The 22,710-nt window shown below is 34.9% G+C and overlaps 1 protein-coding gene across 1 annotated transcript; it reads right to left on the bottom strand.

Moving 5' to 3' along the window:
- Positions 1–1,010: 1,010 nt before the first annotated feature.
- Positions 1,011–3,059, bottom strand: LOC131635043 (uncharacterized). Its single transcript, XM_058905646.1, has 2 exons — positions 2,678–3,059; positions 1,011–2,557 (listed from the first exon to the last, which is right to left on the bottom strand). Exons 1-2 carry the CDS (start codon positions 3,057–3,059, stop codon positions 1,011–1,013), a joined length of 1,929 nt encoding a protein of 642 aa, XP_058761629.1.
- Positions 3,060–22,710: the final 19,651 nt, after the last annotated feature.

Here is a 22,710-nt window from a genome sequence, read left to right as displayed (position 1 = left end):
TCTTCAAACCAAAAGGCATCACTTTGTAACAAAAAGTCCCCCAAGTTGTTGTGAATGTTGTCTTCTCCATGTCTTCTGGTGCCATTTTTATCTGATTGTAACCAGAGAAGCCGTCCATGAAGGAAAACACTTTGCATTGTGCAGTATTATCCACCAGCGTATCAATGTGAGGTAGCGGAAAATCATCTTTTGGGCTTGCTCGATTCAAATCTCTATAGTTAACACACATTCTAACTTTCCCATCTTTCTTAGATACCGGCACAATGTTGGCGATCCATGGTGGATAACTCACTACCTTCAGAAACCCAACATTAAATTGTTTCTCAACTTCGTCTTTAATCTTCTTGGCCATATCAGGTCCACTTCTTCGTAGTTTCTGCTTGATCGGAGGACTATCTTCCTTGATTGGTAGGCGGTCCACCACAATATCAGTATCAAGACCGGGCATATCTTCGTAAGACCAAGCAAAAATCTCAACATAGTCTCGTAGCATCTGAATCAGCCTCTGTTTGACACTGTCTTCCAACCCAGCGCCTACCTTGACTTCTTTCTTTTCTTCGTCAGTACCAAGATTCACAACTTCAATCGGCTCTTCGTGTGGCTGTATAGTCTTTTCTTCTTGCTCTAACAGTCTGGCAAGTTCTCTAGGCACTTCACAATCTTCCTCGCCTTCATCCTTAGCTTGGTAGATCGGATTATCAAAGTCATAATTGGCAGTAGCAGAGTCGTTATCAATGGGATCCAGAGTGGATGTGAATCTGCAGTGTATTATGTGGGTGTGTGTAAGAACACATAGCTATTTAATAATATAAAAAAGCAAAAACATAGAGCGCAATATTTGAATGTGAAACGTCCAATGATTTATTTGAATGAAAATATGATTATGAAATGACAAGCCCTAACAAATGGACCACTGTGCCCCGGGCAAGGCACATGGCTTTAAAGTTTATTGTTTGGATTACATAACCAGAACTTGGAAAAGAAAAACAATAAAAATAGGAAAATTGCAATTACTCCTGGATGAAGGAGATAGAGATAACATCTCCGGTCTTCCAGTTATTCAGCCCATTGTCAAGTGTAGGAAAGATCCACTTGTCTAGATCGCAGTTGCTCTCACCATCTTCTAAATCATTGACTCCCTTGCTGATGAAGTGAGACATTAATCCTCCAGGGCGGGTGTGATAATTACTCTTCCGAGTTCCAGTAGTACAACCTAGCCCAAGCTTGTCAAACCTATAGGGGACGTCAATGAGTTGGCCCCAAATAGTACAACCACCTTCTTCAACCACAGCCTTAGCATCCTTTAGAGAAGCCATTGTCAGAGGGATCCGGGTAACTTTATGAACAGTAGAAGTGTGCTTGGCAGCAGAGACAACCTGAGGAACCAATTCAAAAGTCTGGTAAGGAGTCTCGATGAATTCTCCATTTACTTCAACATATTTGTACTCATTCACATAGCTAACCACATATTCTTCTTCCCCATGCACAGTGACGATCTTGCCATTTGCAGGGTACTTCAGCTTCTGATGCAAAGTAGATGTTACAGCACTTGCCCCATGTATCCACGGGCGCCCAAGCAAGCAGGAATAAGCGGGGTGGATATCCATCACATGGAACAAGGAGTTGAAAGTCTGAGAACCTACTCTGATAGGGAGCTCAACCTCTTCGTAGACCGTACTCTTCGACCCATCGAAAACCTTTACCACCACATCACTGGGTTTCAGTATCATCCCTTCAGAATCAATTCTATCCAGCACCATTTTAGGCAACACATTCAACGAGGAACCGTTATCCACCAGCACATGAGACACAGTAGTGCCCTTACACTCAATGGAGATGTGCAAGGCCTTGTTATGACCTTTTCCAGTGGGAGTCAAATCAGCATCAGAAAACCCCAAATAGTTGCTGGTTGTCAAGCTCACAACACAGTTCTCGAATTGATTAACAAAAATCTCTTGTGGCACGTGCCCAGCTTTTAGAAACTTCATCAGAGCCTTAGCATGAGCCTCAAAACAGGTTAACAATGATAGCATGGATATCTTGGAGGAAGTGTGCCCCAACTGTTCGATCACGTCATAATCACTTTTCCGGATGATCTTTAGGATTTCATCCATTTCTTTCTGGGAGACTTCTTCAGTAGTAGCTTCAACTGGTGTCTGAACTGGTTCCAACAATGGTCCATTTCCTCTCTCATCAGCAGTTGAATCAGAAACAGGAATTTGGGTCGAGGTATTGGCATCTGGAGAGATTTCCGGGGAGAAAATCCTTCCGCTTCTTGTAACCTTACTAGTCCCCACGATATTGTCAACGTCAGGATTGAGAATTTTAACGGGCTCATCATTCAGGGCTTCTTGTTTCACACCATGGATGTACACATCATTGCCATAGCTCCAGGGGACAGCCTTGTCAGAGGAGTACGGGATTGGACCAGGCTTGGTAATGATCAAGGGAGCTACCTTAGGCTCAACGGTGATTCTTATGGGGCCTTTGGTAGGAATTCTCACAGGGGTCTTAGAGATCACAGACACGTCTTCGAATTTCAAATTCTGAGCTAGACCTTCACACAAATTTTCCACAGAAAGCATTCGTTCAAACAAGATCGTTCGATTATCCATCAAGTGTTGAATGCCAGTCTTTAACATTGCACAACCATTTGACTGAGACGAGCATTAGTAACAGTCTTCAACACAACCCGGAAATAAACCGGCTTGCAACAACTTCTTCTTGATAAGAGGGAGAGGAGTTGTCAAGTTCATCACGCTAGTAACATAAGAATCCTGGTTGATAGCATTGACTGCTTTGTCATGCTTTGGCATAGGAGCGGTGATAACATTGGGAGTCTCAGGAGGGTCAAACTCGATTTCCCCAGCATCAATCATATCCTGGACCTTGTGTTTCAGTGTCCAACAGTTGTTGGTATCATGCCCCACACAGTCAGAATGGTACTCACACCTTGCGTTAGGATCATAGCGAGGAGAAGATGTATTGATGTTTGGAGGAGCTACTCGTGTAAGTAATTTTGCCTTCAGCAGGTGTTGCCATGCCTGATTTAATGACATATTGATTTTCGTGAAGTTTCTTTTGGGCGCGTCTTGTCTGCGCTGGTATCCTTGCTGTCGGTTTTGTTGAGTTGTTGGTGTAGAAATCAGGACAGCTCCAACAGATTGGCTACTATCATTTTTATTGCGACCCTTTTGGCCATGCACATCATTAGCTTCATATCTCCCACTATAGGGCTTCTTCGTAACACCAGAGGAAGTATCCACCTGAATCTTCCCACTTCGGATGCCACTTTCAACACGTTCCCCAGTCAATATCAAGTCAGTAAAGCCTGCTGATGAACTTCCTAGCAAATAACTGTAAAATGGACCAGTCAACGTACCCATGAACATATCTACCAGCTCCCTATCAACCAGAGGAGGTTGAACTCTGCCAGCCAAATCTCTCCATTTTTGGGCACACTCCTTGAAACTTTCTCTCAGACCCATGGACATGCTCTGCAGTTGTGTACGAGTCGGTGCGAGATCAGCATTATATTGGTATTGCATGTAGAAAGCAACAGCCAAGTCCTCCCCAGTACGGATATTGGTACCCTCCAGCTGATAGTACCATTCGAGTTGAGTTCCTGACAAACTCTCTTGGAACAAGTGGATCCACGGCATCTTGTCAACGGTGTGAGGTTAGATCTTCCTCACATATGATTTTAGGTGCAGTTTGGGACAAGAGACTCCATCATACTTTGCAAAGGTCGGAGTCTTGAACTTTGGAGGAATCACGACTCCTGAGATGAGCCCTAGTTCCTCAAAGTCTAGCCCTGGTATCTTCTGGATTTCCACAGCCCTCATTCGTTCCTCCAACTGTCTGTACTTATCCTCCGGATACTCTTTGTCATCATAGTACTCCTCCTCTTCCTCGTCTTGCTTGACAGAACCGTTGTTGCTCTTTTGATCAGTCTTTCCACTAGCACCTTCCTCTTGTTCAATCTCCTCTTAGACTTCTTTGACCTTTCTGAGAGGGCCTCGGAATCTTCTTCCCAAGTTGAAAACACCCACGGGTTTCTTGGTCTTCTTCTCCTTCTTAGTAAGGAGTGTCTTCAGCTCTTCTTGCCCCTTGGACAAATTCAAGATCAGGGCTTGGAATTCACCGTTCTGTGCTTGCAGATCCTTGACTGATTGCTCGAGAGGATTCATTTTCTTAGCTGAAATAAACAGCGAGAAGATGAGTATCCTGTTCATAGAAACCTGATATGCAATGTTATGAATGATATGTATGTGCAAATGCAATGTTTTCACAAAACTAAAGGGATTTTAACGCACACAAAAGAAAAAAGAAAACTGTCATAGATAAATAAACTTGCAAGACCTATAAGGTCATAATCCTTTAATTACAATAAAGTAAATGAATTCAGAAAATAAAATAACAACTAAATTTTGGGGCCTTTATCTTCTTGACGACGCTTCCTCTTCAGAACTCTGACTTCTTCCTTGTGGCTCTTGATCATTTCTTCTCGTTCTTGAACAAGTCTAGAAATCTCTTGTTCCCATGAGTTGATCTGATCTGGAGAAACAAAATCTTCAACCTTCCATTTACAGGAAAAATAGTCAAGTAGGACCTCTCGCTCTTTAGCATCTGCTACCAACGCTTCTTTTTCAGCTTCAGCTTCTTGTAAGCGTCTCTTGTAGTCATCCCTTTCTCTCTTCAATTGGTTGACGGTTGCAATAAGGTCTTCATTTGGGGAAGGAACATACGATTCAAACACAATAGGAGCAACGGGGGGGAGTAATCCTTGGGACCACAGGTGTATCAGATGGGTATGGTATCCCAAATTCAACAACCCGGTCGTAAAACCATTTGAAATAAAGATCTGAAGGGATGTAACTTCTCCTTCCCAAATCTCTTATACCCACTTTCTATACTTCTGACCAAGCTTTAATAAAAAGACCCTTCTTTCCGGTGGTGTCTGAACCATAGTCGAAGTTTTCAGCACTAAGATATATGGAGCGTGGCTTGTCTTTCAAAGCAAAACCAAACTGATGTCGAGCTAAAATAGGGTTGTAGGTTATTCCCCCTCGGGTACCAAGAAGAGGTACGTTTGGGAATTCTCCACAACGATCAAACCATTAGGTTCCCTCGAACTTCTTTTGGTTCCAAATGACGTCGTCAAAGGAAAGCCTCATAATTCTCTGAGCCCAAGTTAAACCTTCTTCATTTCTTATTATTGATCGAGGTAAGTGCGAAATAAACCACTTAGGAGGGGCCGCATCCAAGAATACAACCTTTTCTCTTTGATGCACGAAGATGAATAGAATGGAGCAAATCACCAAGTAAAGTAGGAACAGGATTCTGGCTGAGGAAGATCTTAATGGCGGCCACATTGACAATTTTGTCACACTGATGAAACAACACTAGTCCATAAATCAGTAAAGTGAGGACACTCTCCATGGCATACATACTTGAAGACTTAACCAAGATCTCGGCCTTTGCATACAGAAAATCAACGGGTAATCCGGAATATTCCCCTTTACTAACCCAAGCCTCCTTAATCTCTGCTCTTGGTAGGTGTAGGCAGCAGCAATAATTTCCAACTTAGGAACTTCTTCTTCGCCAGTGTATGGAATCTGATCACGCACAGGAAGCCCTAGTATGTATGAAAACTCTTCCAAAGACGGCACCAGCTAAAAATCGCTGTAAGTAAAGCAATGGAGAAGCGGATCATAGAATTGGATCATGGTATTGAGGAGAGTCTCATCCACTTTGCTTCGTACCAGACTAATCAACTTGTTGAGAGATTCTGGAAGTACGAGAGAACCTGTGATGTCGTCACAAAAAACCTTCAATGGCGTAGGTTACTTCTTGAAACTGAGGAAGAAAGGTTTACGGACTTTAATTTCCATGTTCAAATAACCTACAAAACAAAACATGGTTAATATCCCTTAGTTCCTTGAAATGGGTTAGTTATGATATGCATGAATGCATGTATGCATGATGCACCGAAGAATAGTCATAAGCAAATTCACACAATTCACACAATCTTTCCTTAGGTTTACGGCTTGCATGGAGTATGTAACACCCCAATTCTACCCAGGCATATAGGTACAATTATCAGAGTATAAAAATTAAATTAAAAAAAACAATTAGGGCGTTACACTTAAGTAACCACATAACCAAACATAACATACTCACAAAAGATGCGTAACACAAATAATCAAAGAGGACGGATACACATAAACACCTGAATGTATTCATACATATATAAATGCATCGGTAAACAAAATATCCACAACATTCTTCCAAAATACATCGCATGAGAAGGTATCCAAAATACATAATACGAATGCATCTAAAGGATCAAATATACATCAAAAGGATCCTATAAGCATTATCTACAAAATAAGTGTTCGATCCCCCCCTAGGTGTTACGTATCACGAGCGGATGACACCAAAACGGACGACTACAAAGAGAGCACCTACACTTGCGGATCACCTGCACATTACCCAAGAGTAGGTAACATTAAGGCAGAAGGGTGAGAATACAATTCATGATTAAAGCATGATCCATATAGTAATGCCCACAATATCATTAAGAATCATATAACAAGATAATCCAATAAGTCAACCACAATCAATATATAAGTAATGCGGTACATGAATGATAACATAAATTATAAAGACTGACGATGATGAATGAGACTCGACTATGCGTATGCATGTGGTACCAAATCCAGAGTAAAACTCCTCCTTGTCATTATGACAAATACACCTGCCAAGCATTATGCTGGGACTTTATTCCACTCAGGAAACCCGCAGGCTGTCGTCATCGAGCACGCAGCTCCCACTGATGACCTCTTGCCACTCAGGCTCATTCCATTACCGAGCATTAAGCCCCTACTGGTAACCATGCCCGCAGGCCATCTGTTAACAGCATTCCGCCATTAACGTATTGAAATGTTATGCTGTGCATACAAACGACTCGATTACATAACAACAACAATAATATAACTCGGTCACATATCCTCATCACACCGGTTATATTAATCCACACGGATACATCATCAAAATTGCCACTCAGGCGTTCATATCCACACAGCACACATATACCGTCAAAACATACTTGATTAGCAAATATCATTTCACAAAAATACATTTATGAAAAATTCATTCAACCACTAACACACTCCTCTTTATCATAAAGCATACTCAAGGGTTCTCATAATACTTCAAACGCCGCGTAGAAACGACCTACGGTTCAAAAGATACAACAAAATGAAGTTTGGAAAAACAAAATTTCGCACAGTCCGCTTGAGCTCCGCTCAGCGGACCCAGACAGGGAATCACCAAACAAAAATACAGAACCTCCGCTCAGCGGACCCAGACAGAGATTTCCTGCAAAAGAACCTCCGCTCAGCGGACCCCCTCCGCTCAGCGGACCTGCGTAAACGCAGAAAAACCAGTTCTGCAACAGACCGTCTCAGCTCCCTCTAAACCATTCAAAACCCATTTAAACCTTCATCCCAACACCAATACAACACAAACATGCTATATATACACCTAATCCATGATTAACACATGGTTGGATCATCACATATTATCTTTGACCTATATTTCTTCATAAGCAAGAAAACATGGAGAAATGAAAAAACAAACATGATCCATGGGAATATTTATCATCATTGTACACATACACACCACAAAATCAAGTTTATATCTTCAAAACTCACAAAACACACAATTTGCCATTGTTGAACAAGCTTGGAAAAGAGAAAGAACAAGAACAAAGCATACAAAACTACAAGAACCATACAATCAAGATAAACTATATTCATCCCCCTTACCTTGGTTGGATTCTTGGCTCTAGCTTGGTTTGGATTCTACAGCTCTCTTCTTCTCTTTGTTTTTCTCTTCTTTCTCTTCTCTTCCCAAGTTCTCTTTCTTTCTTTCTATCTCAAAATATCTCATTTTCTCTCTATATCAAAATATCTCTTTCTATTTCTCTACTTCTCATTTTCCCCCACTCAACTTTCATAAATTCTAATTTTGGCCCAAATGCCACTAAACATTAATTCTAACCAATTAACACCCAAAACATAATAATTACACACATGGAAAGTAATAAGTAAAATATTAACATAATTAATATTTACCGACTGACTCGACTCGAAAACGGTAAAATTAGGAAAATGTAGCAAACATCACAATTAATCAGAAAAACACATTTATGGGCGTTACAGAGTATGACCAGGTGATTACCCTTCCCAAAGTTACTCAGAATGATCGATCCTCCTAAAGCACCCTCGAACATGATACATACATACCATGCAATGATACTTTGAGAAAGAACCTATCTGAGTTGTAGCATCGGGTAGCGATTATGCCCTCAACATACATCAAGAGTAGTCCCCCCACTACGTTCCTAAAAGCCAAGATGGGTTAAAGGTGACTAAAGGTCCTTAAGCTCCGACGCACCCAAGGGTATCCACACGAACCTCCCTCATACATGGGAAGCATGCAAACAACCATGGAGGTCTAACTTAAGCGTGAACTTCATATTGACTCATTTCCCACATACATGAGAAAGGTCGCCATGACTATGCCACTTCCTATCTTATGGTGCACTCGAATCTGGGTGTAGGATTCATCTTCCATTAAAACCCAAGATATCTTAAAAAGTAAAACAAACAAAACAAGCATTTGGTGATCTAAGCCCTAAGGTAAACCCCTCTTTAAAGACTCCCCAGCAGAGTCGCCAGTTCTGTAACTCGGTGAACTGACTTTAAATGTCACGGTTAAGCATGAGTCGCCACCGACTTTTATTTTGTCCAATTTTAGGAAAGGTAAAAAGTACGGCAAAAGACCTTTTAAAAAGAAATAGGGCTCGGGGGGTAGGTTATGAAAAGGGAAGGTGTAAGTACCCTTTTCATCCGTAGTTATCTACGGGCTCTTAATTTGCTTAGCTCGTGTTTGTTTGTTTTGAGTTGAAAAGGGGCATAAGGACTTTAGCGTAAATGTGTAGCCTTAGTTTTTGAAAGAATACTGAAAAGATGTTTTTTAATTGAGCTAGGCATATTAAGAGCACTACCCTAAATAGTTGGTCTTTTTCTATGCTTTTTAAAGTTCCTAGGACTATCCATACTATATAGAAGTAGGTAGCCCTTGTTTATATTGGACGTGTGGGTCATCGAAGGGTCATCGAGGTCGTTTGAAGGCAACAACTAGAGGTACCCTTAGCAATTTCGAAGGGACGATCGTCACTTTTTCGTAGGCAACAATCGAGGGTCATCGAGGGACTTAGTGACGATTTTATATCGAGGGACCTTTGCTAATGGGTACCTCTACATTTTGAGGGACACGACCTTTTAATCGAAGGCAACTAAGAGGGGCATACCCTAGGGGTGAGTGAGTGCAAGTGTGTTGGATTAAATTATATTTTATCTTATATTTTTTTGTGAGCTATCGTTCAATTCGAGCTTGCCATACATGCCCTAGTTTAAGCATACATCTAACACAATATATATAATAAAAATACGGAAATAAAAAGTGCGGGAAAGTAAAGAGACTTTTTTAGATATTTACATTTGACCTATATACATACTAATATTTGAAAGAAAAAAACAATAAACATACACGCGAAATACATAGAGTTTGAGGTGAGGGAGAGAATCGAGTTGGAAAAAAAAACGAGTTAAAGGGGATTAAGTGAAAACCTAAATTAATTTAAATATTAAACTAATCATAATTCTAAGTTAATTACCTAAATAATTAATTAACTAAATAATTTAAAAAAAACTAATGACTAAATTAATTAAATCCTAATTGTTAATATGGTGGTTATTTTAAATTAAATTAAAACTAACTTGATTAATTCCTAAATTAAAAATTTATTAATTAGGTTATTTAATTAATTATCATAAATCTATTACCCTAATTAAATTATAAAAAATAAGAAGCTATATTTAAAATTATCAAAACCTAATTTACTAATTTGTTTAAATTAAAAAAGTATTCATGATTTTATGGTAAAATTAAATCATTAGTTAGTTAATAATTAAGAAAAAAAGTAAAAAAAACACATAAAAACACAAATACAGGTGCTGGGTTTCGAACACAAACGTCTGAATTTAAGCCATCTTCAACGTCTGAATTTAAAATGCACAGTAATAATAAAAAGGGAAAAACGAGTGCTTAAACCCAAAAAGTCAAACGTGGGCCCTAGCTCCTTGTATGCAGCCAACTAGAATGGAGAGAGAAAAGGAAATTATTTGACGGGCCAATGGATGTTCGCCGCGTGTAGTCAACTGGTCTCCTACACTGTTCATCTTCGTCTACCTTTACCCCTGCGGATTCACTTGCGATATCACTTGGGATTTTACCTGCGAATTTCGCAGCAATTTCTGGACATTCTAAAAACCTGCAAAAACGATTCAAACCACCAATTATAGTGAACCAGATCTACTGATTGGATGGTCACGAGTCTAATAGTGCCCTCGTTTTGGTCTGTAATGGCTTAAATCACGCAACCCGAATTTAAGAGAGTTTTTGCCCTAACCATGGTGGTTCCATGATTCTACGTCCAAGCTTCGGTTTAATGGTTCTAAACCGTTCTATAGATCACAAGAAACTCAAACAATTCATTAAATATCATTAGGTCATAGCAATATATTAAAAACGAAAACCAAACGGGGGAAGGCATGAATACTATGAAGGATGAAACCTGAGTAGCATGGGCCATGGTTATGGGATCATTCTTACCTCTTCAGTCCTAGGATGAGATTAAGAGGACTTTTTGGCCTGATAATCGTTGTAACTGAGAAAACGAAATCCACACTTCTTTGGGAATTTTTGTGAGTTTGAGGAACACTTTTGGAGGCTAGGGTTTCGTGTTTGCTCATGTTGGATCACTTATGTATATATAGGATATCAAATTAGGGTTGAAAGAATGGAAGAAAATCATGTCTTGATTGAAAAATATTTGTTCTTCAAACTTGCACCAAAAATTTCCTTCTTGAGTTTAATCCTATTTTGTGCATGTTTTCACGATTTGTTTTGGCCCTTGGATGGAGTTGAACCTGATTATATGGGTGAGAATATTCCATGGTATCTTTCATGATTTTATTAGATATTTTTTTGAATTTTAAATGAATAAATTCAATAAATAAAAGAATAAAATCATGAATAAATATATATGGAATTTCCTTATGGGTCCCAACAAGAATTTTAGCTTGATTAAAAAAAGAAAAAAAAACACATAAATTTTCATCATTTAATTATGATTTTATTTGATTTTATTTGAATTTAAATGAATAAATTCAAACTAAAAGAAATAAAAATCATAAAATAAAGATAAATATATTTATGGGCCTATTGCAAGCTTGGAATCACGTGGATGACATAAACTCATGGGCCCATTACTTAAAAATGCAAAGTTCTTCACTTAGGGTTTCATGATTTTCTCCAAATTTCTCCAACTTTTGACAGTCATAACTCTCTCAATGTTTATCATATGGGCATGATCTAGGAATTTATGGAAAGCTCAAGATGTCCTTTACAAGCTACTTTGGAAGCTTTTTTGCATTTGGAGATTTTATCTTGATGATATAGCTTGTGAGAGAAAACTGCTTTTTGCGAGCTTTTAGAAGGACCTGTAATGTTTTGGCTCATATCTTTTATGCGGAAGCATTTCTTGACCTTGGGCCCAACATCAAAGTTGTAGGGAATTTAATTTACTTGAGAATGAGCTTTGGTTGGGAAATTTCTGATGGACCATGTGGGAGATATGATCAGTCAAAGTTCAGTTGACTTTCTCCTTAAAACCCTAATTTAGTAACTTGGACTTTGATGATTTCTTAACTCTCCTTGATGAATCATGATCAACCCTTGATCAAATGATGAATAATACTTCAAGAGGTTGATGTTGATAAAAGATCAGTAGTTTTGGTTGTGATTTGACCATAGTTGACTTTTAGGTTTGAACTAGTCGACTGTTGATCATCTGTGCTGTTGCATGAGCAATCTTGTGATTCAAAGCTTTGAATTTTGGTATGAGGATACCTTGGGTCCTATGGGACACCATGAAGTCCATTTGAAGCCTTAGAAGTTCAGTTTCCTTGAAAAGAATCACAACCCTAATTTTTGGGCCATGTCACTTTGGAGACACTTTTATCTGGTGAAAACCTTGGATACTTGAGTATGAGGAGACCAATTGTCTTGAACTATAATAGGAAAATTTTGGGGTATGACAGCTGCCCCTGTTCAATCTTCTTAAACCTGAGGATGTAGATTGGCCTGTGTGCCTATCGGAGTCTGAAGGTGGTAGAGGATTGAACACTAAAATACCCATAAATTTGCCCTTGCTGAGACAGGGATATTTGTATGAGATGGGCTTAAAGATGCCATCCGGAGGTTGACAGAGAATTGTCTGAGATGGGCTTAGAGATGCCATCTAACTGAGATGCTTGTCAGCAATCTGGGGGGTCATGCTTCCCAGGGTGCGTATATGATAGATCTTTAGAATGTTTGGGGTTCAAGCTTCAAAACGTATATCTGGCATAGAGATTCAAGGATATTCGGGGTTCGAGCTTCGGAAACATATCTATCATAGAATTCAGATCATCTGGGGTTCAGGCTTCCGGAACATATTTGTCGCAGAAGTCAGATCATTCGTGGTTCAGGCTTCTGGAACATATCTGTCGTAGAATTCAGATCATTCGGGGCTCAGGCTTCCGAAACATATCTGTCGTAGAATTCAGATCATCAGGGGTTCAGGCTTCCGAAACATATCTGTCGTAGATTTCAGAACATCCGGGGTTCAGGCTTCCGGAACATTTCTGGCATAGAATTCAGATCATACGGGGTTCAGGCTTCCGGAACATATCTGTCATAGAATTAAGATCATCCGAGGTTTAGGCTTTTGGAACATATCTGTCGTAGAATTCAGATCATTCGGGGTTCAGGCTTCCGAAACATATCTGTGGTAGAGTTCAAAACATCCGGGGTTCAGGCTTCCGGAACGTTTCTGGCGTAGAATTCAGATCATCCAGGGTTCAGGCTTCCGGAACATATCTGCCGTAGAATTCATGTATGACACATATGATAATAATGTTTTTGATCCATCATACACTTCATGTATGTTGCCTCTTGCGTAACTTCTGATACATGTCTTTAAGATTTCTTCTTTCATATTTTCATGATCAGTTTCTCACTACAGATTTTCTTCTGAATAACTTCTTAATCTTTACTCTGTAGATGTATCCTAGATACATACTTTGATGCTCATTCTAGATGCATACTCAGATACATACTGAAACGCATACCTTTAAGTCTGAAGCTTTGATCTATTTATAGAGCTTGGTATGTTGCCGTTGAAATCTAGCCGTTGAGACTTGTTAGAATGTCGCCTTGAAAGCTCTGTCTCGTATGATCCTTTAATGACAAGTGTTGTTCCTGGCAGAGTCTTATCCTTAACATGATGACTACAGTTGATGGCGTGCTTCTTTGAATAAGCTTGTCCTTCCAATGCGTTTCATGGGGGTTGCTTCTTCTTCCAGTCTTGGGAGTTGGTCCCTTTTAAATGTTGCAACTGTTTTACATGTGATGATGTTTCTAACGGCTCTCCCTTGATTTTGAGTTCTTTCAATTCTGTGTGCTGAGCTGTAGTTTCTTTATTAGCTTGTACGTGACTTCAGCTGATTTTTTGTATGTTATATGTGATTGTATCGTAGTCTTCAGAACTTGTAGCTTCAGAACTTCTGATCTTCATACTTGTATGATCTTCTGATGCTTGCACAGTTTTCTTGTGGTTGATCTTTCTTGTTTATTTCCTTGCAGCTTCTGATGTACTTTTTGATTGAGACTGTTGTATTTAGATATTGCTTATTTTTTGAGTAGTCTTGTCTCTGATTGTTGCTTCTCTTATTTCTGATCTACAATCTTTGGCTTGTTTGACGTGTTCTTGATCAGAACATTTGATATTGATATTTAGCTTTGACAGTCTTCTGGATATAGTTATTGTACACTTTTCTGATGAATCCTGTATAAGATTTATGACATAGCATCTGCATACTAAATGAAACCATTAGTAATATAATTGTTACTCTCAAAATATATGTTCGTTATCATCAAAACCAGATTCTGAACATATATTCTCAATCTTGTTCTAACAATCTCCCCCTTTTTGATGACAACAAAAACCATGTATTTTGATGGAACAATTTTATGAGAGGATAATAGTTAAGTAAGTAAACTTAATCTCATTTTTCATGTTTAATCAAGAAACTTTAATTTTCTTCAAAATGTACTACTCTTTCTCCCCCTTTTTGTTATTATCAAAAAGCGTTTAAGAGGGTAGAATTAGACTTAGGAATAATTTCTCTGTTTTAATATAGGAACTGATTTATCAAAGATAAAGATCTATTTCTTTTCTCTTTTCTCCCCCTGAGCTAGATATCCCTATGAATTACTTTCTGGTTTAAGGTTCCCCCTGAATTAAGTAACCCTATTTGTTTGGATTCAGCTTTTCTAATGTTTTTAAAAATCTCCCCCTAAGATAATCAACTAACATCTGTAGAAGACTATTAGAGAATAAAAATATTTTCATTTAACATCAACACATATTACAATTGAGAATAGTCAAACGTAAATTCATCACATCTATAGCTACGCATTATGTCAGTGGTTGTAAACTCAGCTTGTCGAAGACTAGTCAGGATTCCGGCTTCTTCAAAGAGTTCAGAGAACTCTTCCGTATGGTATGTAGCATTTGTCCTGAGAGTTTCGAGAGAACATAATTGATTCCTTTAGATGTGTGAAGATAATGGCTGGAAGATCAAACCTATGACATCTTCAAAAGTTTACAGCTAAAAGTCTGTTTCTTGCAGATAGAATGTTGTGACAGGTTCCTCTTGGTACTAGGTTTGAAGATATGAAGGTAGACCAGATTCTGCACATGGGTTTTAGATTCTACGGATTGTTCTAATACCTTCTTATAGGAGCAGGAAGCCTTAGGAATTGAGGGTACTGGACATGAAATTGCATAGAATTGCATTAGCAATGGAGTATTTGGTGATAACGATTCTGAAACTGAGTATACTAGCAGAAATGCTTCTTCCATCACTGCTGAGTGATGCATGTAGCCAGAAATATTTGACCAGGTTTGGATAAACAGGTTTTTTAAGGATTTCTTTGTACCAGAATCATCTTTGATAGCAAATACCTTGTGGAGAAAGTATTCATCAGATGAGTTTCTTCGTTGCTTCTCAACCAGGACTTCTAGCAGGTCCTCATCACCATGAAAGGTTTGAATGGACATGATGGTTGGTTTTTCTTGAAAAAGACAGATGCTTCAGAGAATGTGGCTGTGAGATGAGTGGTTGAGTGATACGAGAGATGTATAGTGGTAAATGTAACATACCGATTTTTATTAATATTTTTATTAATTATATTAGTAATTATATTATTTGGTGTTTTTAATAATTATTTGCTTAATTTAGTCATTTCTGATGTTTATTGAAATTTTCGCGTTTTGGGACGATTTAGTCGGTATTAGTTCGGGATAGCGGATCAATATTTAATCGAAAATTTTAATATTTTTAGTATTAGAAATATTAATGAGTTAATATTTAGCGTTTTGAGAATTTTCCGAGTAATTAAGATTAGACCGGAAATATGAGACATTGAGTTATTAGAGGATTTTATCCGTATATATTTTATTACATTAATTTATTTTACTTGGTGTGTTAAATAATTATTTAATTGTTATGAGATATAATAATTAATTGAATTAATTAACTTTGTGTGTATTGGTGTTTATTTAGTTTATTGAACTAAAAAGAGATATTAAGAGATTATATTTCATTGGCCTTATTTATTAGAGTTAGAAGTAAATAGGGGTGTTATTTTCAAGCCCAATATGACATAAGATAGTAAAGGTGGGAGAGAGTAGTCATAGCATTTCATTTTCACTTGCAGAATTTTTTTGAGAAGAGAGGAGAAGAGGAGAAGAACAAGAACACAAGTTAGGGTTTGAAGAATCAAAGAGGTAAGGGGGAGAATCCCTATTATTATGGGTTACTATAATTTGGTCAATGGGTAGAAACATATTTAGGTTGAAATCCCTAATTTTTATAGTTTTGAAATTGTTAGGTTTTGATGAGTAATCCTTAATATATGATGATTAAATGTGTTTGAATTGATAAATTGGGTGAAAATTCTTTAATATTGTAAGTGACACTTATGTTTAGAAACCAAGGTAATTGTTTTGGTACTGTTCATTCGTAAAGATAGAAGTTGGTACGTTAAAGCAATTGCATCTGTTTCATAGAAATTGATACTCTTTCATTCATAGAAATTTATAATATATCCAAAATTCATTCAAAAGACATTATACATGTCATGTAACTACTTTCATCCATATGCATATATATTGCTTCGTCAATAGAGAAAAATATATAACCTGCATCCACCTTTCAATTAATAAATTGATCTCATCAGATATATATTGTAGGTTTTATAACCAGTGTTGGTAATAGAGTTCTATTTCTGTGAACATATTGTAGCAACTATGTTTTATGTTTCGATAGACATAACAATTTGGTGTAGTTGCATACAAATACATTTATATATATTAGAGTCATGAGACATTATGTTAAGAAGTGCTAATAGTGTTTAGGTGTGTAGCACATGCTTAGAGGGGTTATGAAAGGTATAGCAAACTAGTGCACTCATTCCAATTTATGAGCTAGTTATGGTGATAGAATAAAGCATGCATCAGTAAGATATTTTGAGAATTGTAATATATATTGAATTTTAATGTTAACTAGTAACAAACTCGTGCGTTCGCACGGGTTCTGGTACGGGACGGACATTTATTTCAGATGTATATTTTTTAATAGAGAAATATCTGGTTATCCGTGAAAAAATAATAATTAAATATATAATTTATTAAAAAAAATATTTTGATTAGTAACTTCATGTCCTGTTAATAATTAATATTTTGATCAATAACTTTATGTTTCCGTGTACAAATATTAGTTTGATCAATAACTTCATGTCCCCGTGTAGCTTAAAAAATATTTTGATCAGTAACTTTATGCCTTGTTAATAATCAATATTTTGATCAGTAACTTCATGTCCCGTTAATAATCAATATTTTGATCAATAACTTCATATTCCTGTGTACAAATATCAGTTTGATCAATAACTTCATGTCCCCATGTACCTTAAAAAAAACATTTTGATCAGTAACTTCATGTCCCGTTAATAATAAATATTTTGATTAGTAACTTCATGTCCCGTTAATAATCAATATTTCGATCAATAACTTCATATTTTCGTGTACAAAATGTTTAGTAAAACACAATCTTATTTTTGCATCACATTTTATACACTAAAACTAATTTTAAAAATATTATTAATTTCATTTTAGAAGCGAATATTTTCTTATATATTATTTTATTTTTAAAATCTAAAATTGTAAAAAATATTTATTAAAAATAATATGTTATAAAATTATTTACTTAAATAAGAATGTTTGTTGGATAAGTTTATTCTACCACAAAAATTATTGACCTTAAAATTATTTTATGTTTTTAAATTAAACTAAATAAAAAATTATATAAATAAAATTTAATGTTGTCTTTATGTGATAATTTTGAAGAAACAATCTGCTTCATCATATTAATAAAAAAAATTAATTATCAAATTTTATATTCTCTTAGTTTGTGTACCAAATAAAAAGATAAATATAATTATTAATAGTTTAATATCTTTCAGTCCTTATTAAATTTTATTTATTATAAATTTATTAAATTGGAACATGTTAAAAATGATAATAATAATAATTATTAAAACAGGAAATGTGAGCAAGCCAATCAAATATGGAGGGATGGGAATTATCAATCTGGAAATGTGGAATCAAGTAACCATGCTCAAACTTCTATGGAATCTGAGTAAAAAACAGGACTGCCTATGGGTGAAGTGGATGCACTCGTATTTCATTAAGAAGCAAAATCTCATGAACATTGAGGTAACCATGGATGCTTCATGGATCATTAAAGGGGTTATGAAAGCTAGGGACCGCATTAATGACATTCTGAGCTACTGGAATAACAGCATTACCTCTCAGAAGTTTAGTTTGGGGAGTGCTTATAAAGTGTTATATAATGATCATAATACTGTTGCTTGGTATGATTTGATTGCAGGGAACATGGCTAGGCCAAGGGCTATCACCTATCTTTGGCTTGCTTGTCATCGTCGATTGGCAACTAAAGATAGATTAGCCAAATGGGGGATCATTGGTGATGTGCGATGCTGCCTCTGCCATGGTGTTGAGAATATAAATCACCTTTTCTTTGATTGTAGCAAGCTCAATCAGATTTGGAGAAATGTTCTAAGCTGGCTTTGTGTTGATCACCTTCCTTCTCCTTGGAACGTGGAGCTCCAATGGCTCATCACCTACTGTAGTGGAAAAGGAAAAAAGGCTTGGATTATGAAGATAGCGATTGCCGAGACTATATACCAATGTTGGCTGTTTAGAAATGATGTTTGTTTTAATAATAGAATAGATAGTAATACCAAAGATATTGTAAATAATATTATAGAGGCCATCATACATAGGAGTTGGCATAGTCGTAGATACCGTGAGTATACCGCACACTTGATGTTGCATACTTGATGCCTTAGGTGTGTAGATAGGTTGGACCTTTGGTCACCTTGTACCCCAACTGTTTTTTGAATTAATCAACATATTTTTATTGGTTCAAAAAATTATTAAAACATATTAAATCACATTAAGAGTGTTGTCGTTAAAACATTTCAATTGATAAATAAGACAATATTAAAATATTCTAAAATATTAATCATCATACATCTATCATTTAACTTTACACTTTATTTTACATGTAATTTTAAAAAAACAAAATCTCAAGTTACATGCTAGTAATAGTTTACATAAAATCAATATCAAATCAAAAAATAAGGTCATCAGAATATGTGATTTAATTTTACGGGTAAACTTTAAAGCAAATATTTTTTTCTCTTAAGTTGTTACAATTTAAAAATCTATTTAATTATTTTTTTAAATAAACTTCTTATATTTATATATATTTAAAAAGGAAATGCACTGAATGTGTAAATCAGTTTAAATAAAAAGTATATATAACAATCATTAAAAATAGATAAAATTTAAACACTCGAGTACTAATTATCTTTAATTTAAACTGACAGTATACTATCTTTTGACTTTATATATATATATATATATATATATATATATATATATATATATATATATATATATATATATATATATATATATATATATATATATATATATATATATATATATATATATATATATATATATTCCTACTCCTTTCTCTATCTTGGAATTTTTTTTATTTACAAATAAAAAGAAGAATATTTATGGTTAGAAAAATAAAAAATGAAGGGGTTTAATTCCTAATTTTAATTTCTTCAATTTATTTTGTTAGAACGTTTTATCTTATCAATGAAATCTAAAACATTTATAAAAGTTGAATTTATCTACTTTTTATTAAAACAAAGGCAATTTAATAAAAAATTAAAGATAACTAGTACTCGAGTGTTTAAATTTTATCTATTTTTAATGATTGTTTAAATACATAGTAGAACATAGTACTACCATATAGTTATATTAAAAAAAATGATGTTTTAACTTAACATAAAAACATCTTTAAATTATTTTTCATTTTACAAAAATCATCCGGTTGTGCATATATTTGAAGTTAATTTTTAAGAAATTAAATAGTATCTGTAATGCAAATAATTTATTATTTATAGTGATCTTTTCATTTTGTATTTATTTCTAAAATCTCTCTATCTTCTAGAGAAAAATATTGTGTCCATCTAATTTTAACTATTTTTATTTTTAAAATAAAAGTTTTAAATAGTTATAAGTTTTAGAGTGTTTTAAGTAATAATAATTATAGAGTTAAATACAACAATAATGATTAAATTTTTTGTAACTATGAGTGAATGATATTGAAAAAGTAGATAATAAATTTCATAAAGAGCCATAAAATATTTCAATTTTAGTATCATAAATTTAAATTTTAATATTATTGATTATGTGTTTGTTTCTCTTGAATTTTATTTATTATTTTCTATTTTCATTCAATGTTAGATTTTTTTTAAAGTTGATATTAAATCTATTAATTGGTTGCTCTATTAATTGATCAATTATGAGCCGATTATTTATATTTATTTTATTCACTATTTGATAAAATGTATGTCTATCAACATTATGTGTGTTTGTCTATAATACTCCCTCTGGTCTCATTTATAAGCAAAAATTTAATTTTTAGATTCATTCAACAATTAATGTATTTAGTCTATTAGACTAAATACATTGATTGTTGAATGAATCTAAAAATTAAATGTTTGCTTATAATTGAGACCGGAGGGAGTATAATTAATATCTGTTAGAGTAGCTATATAAAATTACTCCTACTAAAATTTGAATTTTTCTGTCCGGCAAAAACTGCACAAATGTTGACAGCTATATGGTAGATTTGCTATATATAAATAATAATTATAAATATGCAGTAAGAAGTATAATTTTGTTATAGTTTCTATAAAGTAATAAGTAATGATTTCTTTTATAGTTGAATACAAAATACATGTCTGGTATGGTTACAATCGCAGAAATTGAGGTTCGCATCTAACTATAAAGCCATGTCCTTTTAAGTTAAAATAAAAAATGATAAAGAATACAAACCCTGAAATATGCGTTTAATTTCATCTCAAATTTATTTCATAACTCATTCTCTCTATACCTTGCAAATCTTCAATTTGTAGATGATTCTAAATACTCACAAACTATATGTGGTCTATGTTAAAGAAGTGAAAAAAAAATGAATAAATGCAATTAGATTAATATGGAAAATAGGTTTGTATCATAAATTTATTTGGGTAAGGAAATAGTATTATTGCATATCAGAAGCATTAACATGAAAGATTTCTCTGCATAAGGAAAAAGTATCACTGCATATCAGATTAGAAGCATTAACATGAAAGATGTGAAGCATTGACAAATTTGAAATTTCATGAAATATACAAATATCAAAACTCAGAAGAACATCTCACAAAATCAAAATCCAATATCACATACAAAATCACATTTCAATTTCATGAAATATTTCAAAGTCATAATCCAGAATCAACATCTTACAAAATCAGATAAACATATAAATCCAAGATTTAATGCTTTCAACAAATTGAAAATCACAAAAATCCAAAAATCAAATGCAACAACAACTTGAAAGCTCTCATTCACTTCTGTAGACATTTCATACTAAAATTTAGTTAGTTAATTATTAAAATCAGAAAATCAAAAGAAACAACTAACCTATATTTCATCAGAACCACCAAATTTTTTATCTTATATCTTTTACCTCTGAAACCAGCTCACCTGAGGTGAAAAGAAACACCTTTCTGAACTAAAGAACCATGACTTAACTTGGATCGACTTCAAAGATGAATCTTGCTGCTTGTGCATCTACTTCTGATTCTTCCTAACCCACAATTCAGAAATAGTTTGTTAGGTGGATGAACATTTAAAAATATAATCTTTTGAAGAAGTTAGAAATCTTTTGAAATCTTCTGAAAATATAAAATGAGAATAAAGTAGATTCAACTGTGGGAACAACTTTAATGAATTTAGGAAGAACTTATATCTCATTTTTTATTGAAACAACCACAACATCAAAATATATAATTTCTATGAAGGAAGTAAATCTTACCTGCACTTGGATGAAAAATATAAACACTTACCAGCACTTGTTTATTCTCACAAACAACATTTCTTCTGTATAATAAAAAAAATAGCAAGTATGACTCACAAATCGCTGCTCATAACGCGTTGCCGCAAAAGCAGATCTACCACCGCAAAATCGCACACTATCGGAAACGCCACAGATCTTTAGTAAAAATATGTTAATGGATCGAGATAGCAAAAAATCTACCATAGTGTTTGAAGGACCGGATGCATAGAAAAATTAGAGCAGTGTATAACAAAACCGAAAGATTGATGAAAATAAATACTGATTTAGGGTCTGAGGAATGGGTATTGAAAGAAAAATAAAAATGGTGTGTGAGGGAGAAAAGTAAATTGTTGGGAGTATTTGGCGTGTGAGGGAGAAAATAAGAGTGATTCAGGGTCTGAGTTTGTAGAGAAAATGAAAAAGTCTGAGTTTGCCGAGAAAATGAAAAGGTCTGAGCATGATATGGAAAAGTCTGAACATGATAAGACATTGCAGGTTTTGAAAATGTAAAATAATATTAAAAGTTGAAAATAGATTATTTAAATAAATGTGTGACAAAGTAAACAAAAGTAAAGAAAACAAAAGTAGATTTGAGAAAAGAGAGGGTGTACACGTGGATGGTCTTAGTGATCAATATTTATGAAAAGGGCAAATAAGTAATTGGTAGAACATCTATCTTTCTTATATGATAGATAAGTAGATTTAATTAAAAATAAACATAAATGTATAGATAAAGAATTGTCAATAGAATGTTTAGAGTTGTCAATTTAGGATGTCGGTGTTACATTTTCGTTGAAACTTTAACAAATCATATCTTTTGAACCGTAATTCCGTTTGACTCCCCGTTCGAAGCGTTAGAAAGCTAGCGCGATATTCTTTTCAATAAAAATTGTCTTGAGCAATAGAATGCTAGAAAGTG

Source organism: Vicia villosa, unplaced genomic scaffold (genome assembly GCF_029867415.1).
Source record: "Vicia villosa cultivar HV-30 ecotype Madison, WI unplaced genomic scaffold, Vvil1.0 ctg.001415F_1_1, whole genome shotgun sequence".
NCBI classification, from domain to species: Eukaryota; Viridiplantae; Streptophyta; class Magnoliopsida; order Fabales; family Fabaceae; genus Vicia; species Vicia villosa.
Note: the sequence above shows the minus strand (reverse complement) of the source record. Positions and strands in the feature narration are given on the sequence as shown.